The sequence below is a fragment of the Platichthys flesus genome, chromosome 1 (genome assembly GCF_949316205.1).
Source record: "Platichthys flesus chromosome 1, fPlaFle2.1, whole genome shotgun sequence".
NCBI lineage: Eukaryota > Metazoa > Chordata > Actinopteri > Pleuronectiformes > Pleuronectidae > Platichthys > Platichthys flesus.
Genome location: NC_084945.1, coordinates 7,871,143 through 7,884,932, shown reverse-complemented (window position 1 = coordinate 7,884,932; position 13,790 = coordinate 7,871,143). Strand labels below are relative to the sequence as shown.

Here is a 13,790-nt window from a genome sequence, read left to right as displayed (position 1 = left end):
TGCTGTTGGCGCGGCGCGTAGCGGTGCGGCGAAAATTTTTGGGGGTATTTTGCTCAAAGATGCCAGTACGCATGAATGAAATAAACAACTGTTTATTTCAATATAAATAAACAACAGTAGGTACAAATGTTGTGGAAAACATGCAGACACTACAAAATAGGGTTTAAGCCGGTTTTTAAGAAAAATCAAGCTGCCTCGGAAGATGACAGTTTGTGATGTCGGATTCCGTTCAAATTAACCGCCTATTCATTGTGGACGGCAAGAAAAAAAAAGTTTTCGCGCATGCGCACCTGATTCTGTATGATTTAACATGTACGCAAATAAGCATCATTCTTTGTGCCTTTTTTACGTAAATGGTATGCCACATAAGCCTTTACGTTACATATCATTCATGGACCAATTAAAATCGAGATATTACTAGACATTTACGCAGCTTAAGGCCAATGTATGCTACTCCGAGTCCGTTGCGGACTGATGGACGGACGGAGCGGACGGACCCTTTTTGATTTATAGTTCTACGAGCCTTTTTGTTGTGAAAACAATTCACCGCCAGAACAGTAGATGGCGCAACTGAAGTCGAGCTTAGAGAAGCCTACCTCATGAGGTATAAAGAAGAAGTCCACGCTGGTTTATTTACGTCCTCCCGGCTCCTCCCACACAGTGAACGATGGCAGCTAACAGAAAAAGGATGTTGATGACGCGACAGTTTTTGCTGAATAAAGTGACACCCAGCGGGTCATAATGCTTATGTTATCGTGTCTTAACGCAGCGGTTCCCCGGTCTTGTTTCCAAACTGCGTTGCTAATTCAACAGCTGCAACAGCTTGAAGCTACACGGAGGCAGCTAGCTTCCCCCCAGCTTCCACACACAGTCAGCAGGGACACCCGATACTAACTACTACCGTTAGTTAGTATCGATCTAAAGTGTTTGCTTCTAACCTGACGGTGTTTGAGAAAGAGTGTCATGAGCCGTGGGATTAAAGTCAGCGGGTTTTTGCGCTGTTCCCACCGCAGTTAGCATGGTGGTTAGCCCGCTAGCCACGTTATGAAAGTTCGTTATAACAGTATGTGACCGTACACACGTGCCGTAAGTGCTCTAACCAGCCACCGTCAGCCGGACAACGCTGCTGGCTTAACACACTTGTCACACGAATTATAGAGTCGTAGTTGTGATTTTGGTTTATTGTGATGTAGGGAATGGAACAGGAAGTTTCCATTCCGAAATGCTGGCGTTAGCGGACCAATCACCAATATTTTTTTCAGTACATTGGTAGTCAAGGCGGGGCCCTAGTCTTGTTAAGGCGGCCGCCTTAACAAGATAGTGCTGGGGGAAACCCTGAAGTCCTTTCACAATAAGTCAGAACTTTGCTTTATTTATGTGCCATGTCACTAAAAAACATTAAAGGCTCAGCCTTTCTTTCAAATAAAACATCAAGCACAATATATAAAATAAAAAAATCACAATCATCCACCAGTATATTTACAATCATTAAAACTAAGGACATTTTTCAGTAGTAGACCACTCGTAGTGTAGACTCCTCCTTTCAAGCTGCATGTTACAGTGGACAAACATCAGAGTGCGTTTGCAGGATCATGCAACAGGAGGGTTCAGTGTTTAGAACATGGACAGTGCACTTTGACAGCAGCAAGTTCATCACGTAGTGTTCATCCATTCACAGTGTCGTCTACTGTGTTCTGGCATCTCTGAATCAACACAGAGATGGATCCACGCAACAGAGTGTAAATAAAGATGGACGACATGTCTCCACTTCTCTACACTATACAGAAATTAAGCGAAAGTCTGCCATCTTGAGCATTTGCAGCCAGAGGAAGCGGTGTCGAGGTCCTGCCCAGACACATTCTCAACCAATGGTGACTCAGTCTCAGCTGTGAATCGTGACATTAACCCTGTTTTTATAGAATCTAATGACTAATTAAATCCAAACTCAATTCAAGTGAACACTTGAATAAACATCTGTTTGATCAGAACTACCTAAAATGACAGAAACCATCTTTGAGAAAAAACATATTTGATTAATACTGTCACTTTTAGTTCGGCCCATTTACCATCCACTACAATGGATAAGGCAGAGATTATGACCTGTAAAGCAGGCGGCCACCAGGGGGCAATCAAGATGCTTTGGCTTCACTTTTGGGGAGCATTGATGTCGTCCATCTTTATATACAGTCTATTATCCACACACATACAGACACACAGACAGATACACACATACACACACACTTAAGTGCACTCAGAAGTTGGTTTGCATAGTCTCCAGTTTATCATCAGTAGGAATTCATGGTTATAGTCTTTTCTCTCTGCGTGTTCTTGTAAGTTACATTTTTGAAGGTGGACGTCGAGCTTCTAAACAAAGGGTTGGTCCCCTGAGAAGAGCAAAAACAAGAAAAAGCAGAAACACATGAAGATCATTAAAATACTGTCACCAAAATCAACACATTGATATTTATTCTCATTTGTTTGAAAAAATAAGATTCTTAAATTAGCTCATAAATACTCTTATTTTTAGCTTGCGCCTCTGAATCAGCTGGACATTCCAATTAGTTTAGCAAACTTCCAACAGTTTGGAACAAAAATTCAATTTGGAGAAAACTTCCTTTTCTTATCCGTTTAAAAGTGGTTACACCGCCTCTGCCAACCAGTGCAGTTTGAGTCTACATACCTTTTTCCCTCACACTCATAGGAAGTCACCGCGACCTTTGACCTTTATCAACCTTATTCCAATCAGAGCGATTCAGAAGCTTTGGATTCCCCTTTGGCTAGCAGCCATTTTAGTCGATCTTCATATACAGTTTATGGTTTGAACAGTGAGAAAACACTACCAGCTTATAAACAACTTCAGGTTCTTACCGACTGCCATTTCGCTTTTGCCTTCTCCGCCTCAAACTTGGCGACCTCTTTACGGTCGTGCACCGACACCAGCACCTTCCACACAGCCAGCAGGATCAGGCCGATACACACAATGGAAAGGGAGACTCCCAGGATGATCATGGGGATGTTCGGGGGCTCCGGGCACCCTGGGACGGGACAGGTGGGGGGGATGAGACTCGTGCCAGATCTCCCTTTAACTTCAACCTGTTTTCTGTGTTGTTGTTTCATGGCTTACCGTACATCTGGAGGTTGTAGGCAGTGGTACCTGTCTCACTTTCCACCACATCAAAAGAGATCCAGCACTCGTTCTCCGTCATCAGCGAGCATGACAAAGAGGAGGTCTTTTCATAATCTGGGAGGAGATGTGAACATGCATATCCATAAGGATGAGACAAATCCGTTGTGTATCCCCTTCCCTTTCGACATTGTGCCGAGTATGTAAAAGGATACAGTCCCCTCTGTTGTGATTTCCATATCAAAGACGACAATCTGGTGTGTGCATGTGTGCGTGGACCACCCCATTGTACATCACAGCTGAAGCCTGAAAATCCTCTCTGATAATCAGATATACCTCTCAGCTTGCACAAGTATAGTGGGTTTAAAATAATCTCTTCTATAAAAGGAGGACAAGGCTCTTTGGCTATTCACATGCACTACAATAGCTCCGCCTGTACGACAAGGTAAATAATATGTTCCCCATTGTCAAGGGCTGACTGAATGGACATGGATGGTGTTGTGTTAAGAAGAAGGGGATTCGGACTTCAGAGACACACACAAGTCAATGAGGGGGCAGCATTCCTCCAAATCTCTGACCCATGGGGAAACTTAGCACGGCCCTGTGTTGATTCCACTATCGAAAACATGACCACACGGGAGAACGGACTCATTTACAGCGCACATTACAATTATTGATGGTTGATAATGCATGCATATCCATATTCTGATATAAATCTTCGTCTTAGGAAAAGCCAAATGAACGATTTGATGTTTCTAACCCAACCCTGAACTTGACATGAGCATGCGTAAAATAAAAAGCATGAGTGGGCTGATACATACGCTGCCTCCATGCTGTATATACCTCAATCGGGCAATGCAAAACATGTTAATATTGCAATAATCCAATTTAATTTCATGTATACATAAGATTACAAAAGATTGGTTTATCTAAATGAGCTGTAGATCATGTTTCCAAAAGTCAATGCATGCAAGTGGATGCAGAGATTCGTGGATTATTTTTTTTTACCAATCTTGACAATGTTTCACTTCATTGTGACTTCCCTTATCATGAGGTTATGACGCGGAATAATACAAAATATATATTATTATCTCATAAAATCTGTTTTTTGGAGGACATTATCCACGTGGCGTTTGTTTGGATTTTGACCTTCGAGCTCCACCACCATCTGGAGATATACTCCAAAGTAACAATCCCACAAGTTTGGTGAAAATGTATCCATGCAGTGTTAAGTTATGTTGTATAGACACACAGGAATGACAACAACACCCTTCTTTTGGAATTAGGCAGCACACAGAGTAAGAAAAAAAGGACAATCTGTCCTTGTGTAACAAAAATATCTCAACAAAAATGTATCTTTCTTATATAAAGTGACTTTTTACCTTCTGTTGTGTTGATGGACATTTTAGGAACGCTGCACCTTTGATCACAGTGCTCAGCGTCGTCCTTATCTAGGAGGTGACACTCTACACAGCTCCTGGTATTAAAACAATTTGAGAAACAAAACAAAAGCACAGTTTTACCTCAGAGCTTGAGGTTTAATGAACACAGAAGAATCACAGTGTTGGTCACTTATCACCAGTTTTCCCAAGGCTTCATTCAGCCTCTATCACCCGTCTCCTCTACAACAGTGATATCAAATGGCTCTGGGCCTGACAGCTGCTTTGCAAAGGAGAAAGGAAATCTCTTAGTGCTCTGCTGAGGACATTAGTTGTCTTTTGATGTCCCATGGAAGGTGTAGACACATGTGAACAAGGGACGCCAGAATCTGATACCTCTGAACTCCAAAGAACAGACAGATCATGTCGTGCAAGGAGACAACATCTTATATCTTTTCAGGTAAAGAAACAACAATTCAAGAGGGAAAAGCCGACAAAAAAAACTCTTTACACTGAGCCAGTATTCACTTTTCAAAAGCCGGTGGCCTGAATGGGTTCTCACCTTGCAGAGCTACAGGCGTCTCCACATGTCAAGCACTTCTCACACTTGTCCCCAGACGCTCCGGGTACAGCGCAGGCACACTGGCCACACTTGCATTTCCCCCTGCCGCTGCAGACAGTGCCATCCTCCGACATGCACGCTTCAGTGCTGGTGCTGCAGTTGCAGTGCTCCCCCGTCCAACCACTGTGACAGTGACACTCTCCGCAGTCGCACACTCCGTGGCCTGGAATACACACATGAACTCAAATGAAAGGCTCAACACCGGATCATCATCACATTCGTGAGAAGTTGCTCACCTCCACAGAGCTCTCCCCGGAAGCGAACACAGGAGTAGTTGTCACACTCGCAGAAAGGTCCATAGATGCGGCCGAAGCTGGATGCATGACACACACACTGGCCGCAGTAGCACTGCCCTTGACCGCTGCAGACTGCGGACTCGTTGCTGGCAAGGCAGCTGCTCAACAAAATGCTCTCCTCGTTGCACTCGCACTGCGCTCCCAGGAACCCCGGCTGGCACACGCACACGCCACACTGGAACTCCCCCAGGCCCTCGATGCACTGGCTGCTGTTTGCTTCAGGAGGCTGCCGGCAGTCGCACGAGCAAAGAGACTCCAGTTCCACCTCCAGGCTGTCCTGCAGGCCCACGGCTTTGAGGGAGAAGTGCCGGACTCCTGACAGGCATCCCGGGAGCTCCACGGTCACATTGAACACGACCTGAGGAGGAGAGGACGTCAGAGTACCACCATGAAACGAATTTGACAGGTTTTGTCTCTTTCATTAAAGCCTAAATACACACCAGGGCCCCATATGCATCACTAAAAATATATACTCTAGGCACCGTGTCCATATTCAGGTGCTGCATCTCTCCCACTAAGAAGTTTCCTTTAAATGCAACTGACAAATGCATCCTTATGTCACGGATCTACAAAGTTTGTCACTTCCCTTCCTGATCCTCCCTCGTCTCTCGAGCCCACCTGCCCTAGTGTGTCACACCCTTTACCCAATTGTCTCCATGTTTATCATTAAATCTCTGATCTTTAGTTATCACCAGTTCGTCCTGACAACTTTGAGCTCCAGCATTTTATTGGTAGAGTTCCTACATGTATCTATCTGCCTCATGTTTCTTGCATCTAGCCTGAGGGTTTATGATATAATCTAGATGAAACACACTAGTTAAAACATCACAAGTATTAGTTTATATTCAACTTTGGCCAGTAGATCCCTTTCACTTAAATCTTACACACTGAACTTTTAAGACTTTCTTTAAAAAATATACTTTTAGTCTAATGAATTAGATTGTTATTGAACCACATTGCACCAGCTTGCAGGAAATGTGACATTCACAAGCAAAGAATGGGACATTTAGAGTATAAGCGACTGACCGTCTCCCCTGGTTTGACGTTGGAGCAGCGTTTTAGGTCAGGCAGGACAGTACCATTGGGGCAGATGGATGTGAAGGACATCTGCAGCTCCTCTGTGTCTCCGTGGACCTCTAGTTCGATCTCGGAGCGCAGTTCCTGGAAAAGAGTGCATGATAATTGCAGGTCCCTGAATGGAAATGCAAACATCAGCACAGACAAGACCGGAGCAGAAAGGTTCCCTCTACAACACAGCATAAAAAAAAAATCCCAATGATCAAACAGATTCCTGCTTCTGACTTTTGTTAGCGTGGGGTGTGGTTTCCAGGGCTTTAACTGGGATTAAACCTTCACCCTGCGCTGACCTGACATGCCAGGGAACGTCTGAACGCACCTATAACTAACTCTCTCTGAGTGAGTCACTGTGCCAGGTGTGCTGTGCTCCTACGAAAAGAGTGAGAGCTCACCTCAGCTCGAGGATATGCTGTGTTAGACTGACTCATGAACTCTCTGACGGACTGTCTGGGTGCTAGCGGAGGGTTAACTGTGGGTTTCCGGCCGTGCCTGTGATTATACTGTGTCTCCAGCGTTGTTAGGCAGGAGAAAACGGGTGGATGGTCGTGGGTAACACACAGACTGAAGGTGGATTAAGGTAAAACAGATTCAAAAGACTTGGAAGTGTTTTTCGGTAAATACGCTGAAGGGGTAATTGAAGTGGGGCGGCTCAACGATCCATCCACTGACAAACAAACATTTATCCCAAACTGCAGGTAAGTGTAAATACTCATCATCTGCCCTCCATCACTAAATATCTCTTTGTTTTTTATCTACAATCAGTGTGATGACAGGCTCTGCTCTCTTCAGTGCGGTTAACGTGGCAGCGGCCAAAAGTGGCTGTAAGCAAACATGACTGATGAAGTAATTAGAGGAGTAAAGAAGTAAAGCAGTAAACGCCGCCAGGGGGGGGATTTACAAAAAAAAGGACACAGAGTGAAAGAGGTACTGGGAGAGAGAGAGCGAGGGAGCGAGTGGGGGAAGAAAAGAGCAAATGAGAGTCAGAGGGACCAGCAGATCAAACGGCTTGGACAAGAAGAGACTTGCTGCAGCAACACCAACCAGCTTGTTGGAGCAAAGCACCAACAAGCTGGAGCAAAGCACCGGGTTGGTGAAGGGAAAAATGTAATAGGAGAAAGAATGAAAAGAGAAAAGCGAGAGAAAGAGAAGGCAGAGATACGGACATGCCCGCTTTAAATGTACACGTGTGTTTGGATAAAACTTGGCTCAAGCTTAAAATATTAGGTTGGAAATTATGATTGAATTACATTTAACAGTTATTTTCTGCTTTTATTACGGCAGGTGTTATTGGTTTTATCTCACCAGACCAGTGCGCACACACACATACACACACACACATAAACATACACACACACACACACTACCTGCACACCCACATCACCAAGACCCTTTATTTACTTTGTACGCTGTTACAATCAGTTCCAGGATGTTCCTTGAATCACTCGCCACGGCTCCGACTGTGGCGCCAGGTATGAGATCTGCATAGTTCTATGATGGAAAAAAACAAACACAAAACACAAGAGAAACAGCACAAGCAAAGTTACAAATCTGGTCAGACCTGGCTCGTGGTGCAGAACGGATTGTGGAGGATAAGAGGGCCAGTTCTAACAGGTTGAATGAGAATGCAGCTTAATGCATGAATATGTTAACCTCATTTAAAAGCTGTGCTCACACAGAGTTCTCCAGGGGGGATTTATTCTCAAGGAAGGAGTTGTGCACCTTCACAGGACGGAGCTGTTACCTTATAGTTGTGTGTCTGCTCCTTCGTCACAGCAAATATCAGCAGGATGTTGTTCTCCATGACTTTATCAATCAGCTGACCCAGAGTCGGATACTCCTGAAAACCACCAAACATGGTGATATGTAAACAGTGAGGCAGTGGTGATCGTCACAGAGGAGCCTATAATGACTCAGGAAGTAAAGTCACAACTATTTCTGTATGATTTGTCTTTCTGAAATGAAAATGAAACAATAGGGACCATACTGTATATATTGTTGTTTTTTATATTGTTGTTACATTGTTCGATATTGTTGTTTTTAATTTGTTGTTTGTAAAGTGCACCAACCACACCAAGGCAATTTCCTGTATGTGCAAATATACAAAGAATTCTGATTCTGATTCTGAGTCTGATTGTGGGTTCACCTGCACCGTGGACATGGAGTACTCATTGTTGACATCCAGGTGACACTGGCCATCGTTAGGAATCACGATGCCGGCCATCTTACTGTCCATCCCGAAGTGTGAGTCGGCATCACTGACGAACACCAGCAAACGCATGGAGTCATTCCTCCAGCCTATCTTGTCCTATCAGGAGACACATCATCACCGGGGGGGGCACTCACAGCACAGAATCACAAACTAACCAAGGTCTAGGTTCATGCATTTAAAAAACGAATCATTGTCTTACCCCACAAACGGCCACTTGCATGACAGCATCGAAGCCGCACTCTGGCAGGTCGATGTTCGCGGACACTCGCTGCTTCGCAATGATCTCGTTGAACTTGTCGGTTCTGCTCGTCAGAGACAGGACGTGTTTATAGCCGAACGCTGGCAGGCAGGTTGAGCCCACGCCACTGGGACACACCGGGACACAAACATTAGATACAAGTAGAATCTCAGGGGTTGAGGATGTTGGGTTGATGTTTTGTCTTTTACCTGCAGGGGTTGGCCAGCTCCTTCTCTGTGATACTGATGAAAGGCAGCACAGGTTTCTCCACGAAGGAACCGAAGCCCATGCGAAATTTACTGGTGAGGTTGGCCATCTCTTTAGACAGAGAGGAGCCCAAGTCTTTGATCATGTCCAGATCATCGATCATGGACGCTGACAGGTCCATCAGATAGTACACGTCCACGGGATAGTCGTCTGTGTGTTGGATCTTCACCTGGAACGTCACCTGACTGCCTGTGCACAAAAATCACACACCTTCCTTTTTGTCTGAGTACGAGGACCTGGAGTCAGTTCCAAAACACTTTGCGTTGCATACCAGCTCGCAGCTTGAGGGCCATCTTCTGTGGAGAGATCTGGGTGCTGTTAGCGCTGTCGGTCTTCTTCCCGAGCGGGAGATCAAGGAGGATCTGACCTTCGGAGACGGGGAACTCCAGCTGGCTCCTGGCACATCCCTTTTCCACCAAGATATCCAGTGTGTCACATCTTTCGCTGACTGAGAACCAGTCTGTGAAGTTCTGAGAAATTAAGTCACGGGTAGTAGTGGTTTAATTCAATCCTGCTCATAGCATAACAGTATGTAATGATCTGAAGGGGCAAGGTGGTGTCATGCCCGCCCGGCTGCTTACCTCCTGTGTGCACCAGGCACAGTGAGGGCTGAGCTGCAGACATTGGTCACAAGTCCCAGCGCTGCCAGTCGAACATGATCCTGCAGTACACATGAACACAGTCAGGGTCAAGGAGCCACAGGAACCACCTGAGTTCCCCAAGCGTGTGAAGTTTTAGGAAATGATCAAATGTCAAAGGGAAGTTTAAGCTAGAGTTTCAATCATGTATTAATAAGTGACCTATAACTACTTTATAGAATACTACCAAGTGCAGTAAAAACTAATAAAACCCCTGACCGTTGAAATATGTCTTTCACAATATCCTCTCAGGTTAACCAGTCACAAATACCCATACAGGACTTACGTCATATTGTTGAGAAGCCGTGATTCTGTATTGTCTCATTATAAACGTGTTGCCCTAGTTGGTTTGTTTGTCTGTTGTTCTTACCTTCCACGCTGCTGATCCAGAAGCGGAGAATCAGGCTCAGCAGAATAAGCCCCATTAGTCCGTGAGGTTACTGGTTGGACAAGGTAAGAAAAGAATAGTTGTGTCAAGTTGTCTCATATTTAGCGGATTGACACGGACCCGCTGCTCCGAAACCGAGTGCACCGCGGGCTGGGGAGGAGCGCGCTGCCGCCCCGCGATACCTGCTCACTGGGCGAGGAGCTGGGGGGGGGCGCGCTCACCTGCGCTGCCTTTATATGTCCACTTCCGCTCAGGTGAGCGAGCGAGGCGCGCACGAGGAGACTTCAGAGCTCTCTCTGTGTGTGAGAGTGTATGCTGTGTGTGTGTGTGTGTGTGTGTGTGTGTGTGTGTGTGTGTGTGTGTGTGTGTGTGTGTGTGTGTGTGTGTGTGTGTGTGTGTGTGTGTCCGGGGGCTTGGGTTTGTGCTGACTAAGGCAAAAACAAAATATATCAAGAAAAATCTCACCTCAGCCGATGTCGTTAATTACGATTTAAAGAAGTATTGAAATCACAGTATTGTTGCTTTGAAGTTCAAGACTAAGTTCAAGGCTCCTGAGTTAAGGCTGTGTGGATTTAAACTTCTTCTTTCAGCAGAGAGGGACAAAGACCTGATGAATACTTGATTTAGTTTCTGAGAATTTATTTGATGTAGTATTTACTTGACTTGTTATCTCATAATTTGAGTATTAAACTTGAGTTCACAGGCTATATCTCTGTTTTTCCATTTACATTTTTTGAGTCCATCCGTCATCGTTTAATTGATTTAGTTTTTTATTTTGAAATTTAAATTTTTGTTCTTTGGTTTATTTTGAAGAATAAGTTATTGTGTAGTATTTACATTTTTGTCTGTCAGTTATAATCGTGACTAACACTTTCATACTGTTTTGACTTTGTGTGCCTTGTTCTCAAAGCTAAAATGTAAATGTTTGTCAGACCATCTTTAGATCTAGCTACAGTTATGATTTAGCATAATATTATCTCAAAACACGAAACTAGTTTTACTAAGTATTTTTTAGGTCAAGCTCTGGCATTTTTTAATTAACATTCTAATCCTGTGCTCAGGTTATAGCAATGCACCAGTTCAATACAATACAAGACTGTAGAGGCCTCAATAAACATACATATCCTGGCATGTGCTGATTCAGCGATTCACTTTTTTTTCTTCTCAGTTTCTACAGTTTTTTGAATCCTCTTACGACCCCTCAGTTTTCTCTGGTGACATTTTGGGGTCAACCCCTTGGTTTTAAACCACTGGGAAAAAAACACCTGACTGTTAAAGTTACTGGTTAAAACTACCTCCACCAAAACCAGCAGTAAAATGCTGATTACACATTGATGCATCGCTATTAACATTCCTATGATGAAACAATATATCGTCATGCAGAACAAGTACTTCTTTTGATGCTGTAAGTAGGTGTGTCTGGTGGAAATTTTAACACTCTTGTAATGGGATATAGTTTTTGTTACTTTTACCTCGAGAGTATCTGATTATTTCCTCCACAGTGTAAGTTTGCCGACTGAACTTTGGCCAAGCAAGAGTAATTCAGACAGACCACGCCGTGAGCAAATAAAACCTGTAGAGTCCCGGTGCCCAGACGCTATAGTAGAAGATGTGTTAATCTTTAACAACACAAGAACCTGAATCGTTGTCATTGTTGGCTAGACAAAAACAACCATGCAGGCCTTTCACCAGATATGAAATGTGACTGTGTGACTGTGTGACTGTGTGACTGTGTGACTGTGTTACTGTGTGTGTACAATCTGAGGGCGAGGAGGGTGCAGTTGCGTAGGTGTTGGACCGTTGACAGCTGCGGCCCGAATATCTCGTAGCTTGTCCCAACTCCGAGGAATCTCACAATTCAGCACCACACCCCTCTGGATCTGGGTGAGTCCCCATCTGTTACCCCAAACCCCCTCTCACCCCTCTCCTCTTCTTTCAGTGCCCCCCCCTCTCCCCTCAGCTCTCTGTAGTTTGATGCACCTTACCCAGTAGCCTTCTGGGAAGTGTCCATCTGTGAAACTGTGATATTTCATCCATACTTCCTTCTGCTTGGATCATTTGCTGGTTTAACTCTGGTTTTTCGCGGCTCTCTCCTCTCTAGTCTGCATTTCTCATCATTTGTTTTTATTATTTTCTAAATTTATCAAGAAACATCTCAACAAAATTACACCAAACTCCTGTGACTCTTCTTCTAACTTCTCATTTTACAGTTGTTTCACGTCCTGGATGAGATCCAGCGGGTTGGATGCTCAGGGTGCCGGAGAAAAATGAACCATGCAATGTGACAGAAGTGTTTTACGCATATCAGTATCAGCCTCATCAAAATTCGACCATCAATAAATTATGCCCCCTCATGTCTCTGTCTCAGCACTACACTCTTACTATGCATAGAAATGGAGGTGTAATCCGTCAGTGAATCAGCTCACCTTCAGGGGCGTCCTCTGATACCATGCTGTCCCGTCTCAGTCTGTCTTCCTTGTCATCAAGTGAAAAATGGAGAGAAACAGAGAAGCATCAGGCCGATACATTCAGTCCCATTGTATCCCGAGCAGTCCTCAGAGTAACAGTAAACCTATTGTAACGGCGCCCTTTATGAAGCATGGCGCTAGGGTGACCCTGCTGCCCATGCTCCTTGGCTCATGTGTGCTTGTGTGAGTGTTAGTGTGAGTGTGTGTGTGTGTGTCGGAAAGTGGGTGAGTGTGTGTGCGTGCACGCTGGGGTCATGTGTGGGTGTTTGTACAGGCTCCAACTTGCCCGTTTGCGTGTGTGTGTGAGAGTGTATGTGCATATGTGTGTGTGTGTGTGCATGTGTGTGTGTGTGTGCAGGGGGAGGCTGTGATGATAATGAGTGACAGTAACAACTGCCCGGCTGAGCGACCTCCACAGGAGTGAACTTCTTTATTAAGAGATGATCTAACTGATGTGCTCATGTTGAGCTGTGGAGGCTAAAGCTGCAACAAAACAACCTTTGAATCAAAGTAATGGACATTTGCTGTAAGTTTGAATTGTGTGTGTGTGTGTGTGTGTGTGTGTATGGATATCTTTGTGAGCCTAGAGCCTATGAAGTGAGGGCATTTTGGCCGGTCCTCACATTCTGACCCACTTTCAATGGGCTGCTTGAGGGTTAAGACTTGGTTTTAGGGTTAGAGATGGAATAAGGTTTATGTTAAGTTTAGGGTGCTGGGCTTGGGAATGAATTATGCCAATGAGTGTCCTCACTAAGATAGAAGTACACAGTGTATGTATGTGTGTGTGTGTGTGTGTGTGTGTGTGTGTGTGTGTGTGTGTGTGTGTGTGTGTGTGTGTGTGTGTGTGTGTGTGTGTGCTGAACTTGTATTACTTCCTGCAGTGAGGAGGAGGAGGAGGACGAGGAGGAACCCAGTGCTGTAATACAGCCTCCTTCTTACAGTGGAATGGCTGGAATGCAGGTGTACACACACATGCATATGCTTGTGGGGCAAGATAAACGTACATAGGCCCGACCCTGTAAAATTATTTAAACTACCAACCCCCCCAAAATACCACTGTTTGTCTCCGAGGCGTTTACAATCA

At 44.7% G+C, this 13,790-nt stretch overlaps 1 protein-coding gene across 2 annotated transcripts; it reads right to left on the bottom strand.

The window, feature by feature from the left end:
• Positions 1-60: 60 nt before the first annotated feature.
• Positions 61-12,799, bottom strand: itgb6 (integrin, beta 6). Of its 2 annotated transcripts, XM_062379154.1 has the most exons (16): positions 12,665-12,799; positions 10,221-10,290; positions 9,794-9,873; positions 9,484-9,682; positions 9,155-9,401; positions 8,907-9,072; positions 8,642-8,803; positions 8,240-8,335; positions 7,897-7,986; positions 6,448-6,582; positions 5,362-5,779; positions 5,066-5,288; positions 4,507-4,601; positions 3,125-3,241; positions 2,869-3,035; positions 61-2,384 (listed from the first exon to the last, which is right to left on the bottom strand). In XM_062379154.1, exons 2-16 carry the CDS (start codon positions 10,273-10,275, stop codon positions 2,286-2,288), a joined length of 2,349 nt encoding a protein of 782 aa, XP_062235138.1. In that variant the 5' UTR covers positions 10,276-10,290; positions 12,665-12,799; the 3' UTR covers positions 61-2,285. The 2 variants fall into 2 exon arrangements, with proteins under 2 accessions (XP_062235138.1, XP_062235060.1); XM_062379076.1 differs by lacking the exon at positions 12,665-12,799 and having other exon boundaries at positions 10,221-10,448.
• Between the last annotated feature and the right edge of the window lie 991 nt (positions 12,800-13,790).

What these genes read in the sequence shown, in the direction of transcription:
- itgb6 (XM_062379154.1), bottom strand. Translation starts at nt 10,275, where the DNA reads ATGGGGCTTATTCTGCTGAGCCTGATTCTCCGCTTCTGGATCAGCAGC. An exon ending in TGCAAGTGGCCGTTTGTGGG is followed by an intron (nt 8,804 to 8,906) that starts GTAAGACAATGA and finishes GTCTCCTGATAG; the next exon opens with GACAAGATAGGCTGGAGGAA. An exon ending in GTCCATCAACACAACAGAAG is followed by an intron (nt 3,242 to 4,506) that starts GTAAAAAGTCAC and finishes ATCTCCTCCCAG; the next exon opens with ATTATGAAAAGACCTCCTCT.